At 67.5% G+C, this 2,302-nt stretch overlaps 1 protein-coding gene across 1 annotated transcript in view; it reads right to left on the bottom strand.

The window, feature by feature from the left end:
* Nucleotides 1-464: 464 nt before the first annotated feature.
* Nucleotides 465-2,302, bottom strand: part of CHLRE_08g374700v5 (uncharacterized protein) — a 20,432-nt gene continuing 18,594 nt past the window's right edge. Inside the window, exons 36-37 of the mRNA XM_043065144.1 lie at nucleotides 1,825-2,070; nucleotides 465-1,487 (exon numbers count right to left, since the gene is read on the bottom strand). Coding sequence (XP_042922145.1) covers nucleotides 801-1,487; nucleotides 1,825-2,070 — 933 coding nt within the window. The 3' untranslated portion in view covers nucleotides 465-800. The remainder of the gene's footprint in view (nucleotides 1,488-1,824; nucleotides 2,071-2,302) is intronic.

The following is a 2,302-nucleotide window of genomic DNA, read 5'->3' as shown; positions in this document are numbered from 1 at the left end:
CAAGCACACGTCATCATTCCTGCATGAGTTGAGACCTCCGTGCGTGCATACGTGAGTGGGCCCGAAAGAGCAGTCCTATCACCTAAACCCCCCGGAGCAAAATCTGATGGGAAGGTGCCGTTGTGGAGGCAAAATTGTCACCATCCAGGATCGAACTGGAGACCTCTCGCGTTCCCACAGATGTGAGGCGAATGTGATAACCAACTACACCATGGTGACTCAACTGATGACAACTCAAAAATAGAATAAGAAATATCAACATAACAAAGAACCGCCTGTAATACTCAGACGATCACGAGGCAAGCTTTCCCGCCAGGCGTGATGGGAGGGGAGTGACCGCCTGTAATACTCACTGCCGGGAAAGACCTTTTTCGTCTCAATCTTATCTCTATCAAAGTAGCACGCACGCGCGGAGGAACTTGGCGGGAGGGGAGGAGACGTTGTGGGCTTGAGCTGCTTCAGTCGTCGTGATCACTTTTATCGGCTTGGAGTGGCTTTCTCCGCCTCCCTTCCTTCTGCCTTGCAAGTTGGCATAACCCCTCTTGCCCATCCCCGCCCCTCCCGACGAGAGGCGGATGGATGAGAGCTATGTGCCGGCGACGGCCGGGATGCACGGTTGGCGCACCTACCGCCCAAATTAATAAATGGGTCCATAGGGGCCCGTGCCGGCATACGCCTACCGCTGTCCACACTCACGGACGTCTGCAAGCCACTTCAACGATGCGCAATACGGTAGTGTGCAGCCAGCAACAATGCTGCAACCTACTGCTTGCCCACAAAGGACACCATCACCAACATCATCACTGCCGGCGGGACGAGCCAGTGCCCGGCCGCACCCCAGGCGGAAGCCGCGCCGTACCGCCTCCGCCACCACCACCCGCCCCCGGGGGGCCGCCCGCCACCCCTGCCGCCGCCCCCGCAGCCGCATACGCCCGCGTCAAGCTCGCGCCCGCGCCGCCGCTGCTGCTGCTCCCTCGCGCACTCATGCTGCTCCCCGGCCGCGAGCCCAGGGCGCCGCTACCCAGCCCCCCAGCCGCCGCCGCCGCCGCCGCCGGGCCCACCCCGCCCGCCGCGCCCACCGGCCTGGGCTGCTGACTGGAGGGCCGCAGAGCCCCACGCTGCGACCCCGGCAGCGGCAGCGCAGACGGCGGCCGCGAGCCCCCCAGGCCGCCACCCCCACCGCCACCCACACCACCCCGGCTACCCAACGCACTCCTGCCCCCCGCCCCAGTTCCTGGCCGCGACGCCGCCACCGCGCCCACCACCGCCGCCGCCCCAGACCCTGCCGGCAGTTTGTAGTCCGGCGGCACCCAGGGCGCGGCGGCGGCCTGCAGCGGCGGGATGCGCGGGAAGCTGCGTGCGTGCGCCGCTGCCACCTCCGCCGCCAGCCGCTGCAGCTCCTCGCCCTGCTGCTGCGCGATGGCCTTGAGCTGCGCGTTGGTGACCAGGGAGCGCATGTGCCGGCGCTGCGCGGCGTCCTCGGCGGCCTGTGGGTGTGTGTGTGTGTGGGGGGGGGGGGGGAGGGATGGCAGGAGGAGCAGGCGGAGGAGGAGGAGCAGGCGGAGGAGAAGGCGGGCAGGAATGGGTGGGTAGGTGGGCAGGTGGTCGGGCAGGGTCAAGAGGGATGGCAGGTGAGCAGGGGGCTCGACAGGTGGCCTAATTGTTGTTGATGCTGTTGATGTCAGGGATGGCCCAGAGCACACATCATCCCACCGCACCCCGCCCCACCCATCACCCCATCCCACCCCAGCCCGGGCCCACCCCACCGCCCCGCCACCCCATCTCACCCCGCACCCCCACACACATACACGCCCCCTCCCCCACCTGCGCGCTGCTCATCATGGTGTGCATGCGGCTGCTCTCCGCGTACGCCGCCTCCGCCGCCGCCTCCGCCACCGCCAGCTCGCCCGCCTCCGCGTCGCCGCGCCCCAGCCGCCGGCCCAGGGTGGCGGCTGTGCGGCGGCGCTGCGCCAGTCGGTGGGCGTGCAGGTTGGCGCACGACTGTGCCAGCACCGCCAGCCGGGCCTCGTCGTTCAGCCGGTCGGCCAGGCCGGGGTCGCGCAGCGCGGCCTGACAGGGAAGCCAGGAGGGTGGGGGGGGGGGGGTTGGTTGCAAAGGTGGTACAGAGGGGGAGGGGGGTCAGGGGGGGGTTGTAAATACCAGCCCAAACTAAACCAAAGCCAACGAAAACGGGAGTGCAGGCAGAGGCGTTAGTTGCGAGCGATAATACTTATGGGATGTGGGCCGAGGCGTCGTGGAGTAGCAGGGCCTTTCCAGCACAGTGGCGAGGAGAGGGAGGAAC

This window comes from Chlamydomonas reinhardtii, chromosome 8, assembly GCF_000002595.2.
Source record: "Chlamydomonas reinhardtii strain CC-503 cw92 mt+ chromosome 8, whole genome shotgun sequence".
In the NCBI taxonomy this organism is placed as follows: Eukaryota; Viridiplantae; Chlorophyta; class Chlorophyceae; order Chlamydomonadales; family Chlamydomonadaceae; genus Chlamydomonas; species Chlamydomonas reinhardtii.
This window is presented reverse-complemented; position numbering and strand designations above follow the sequence as displayed.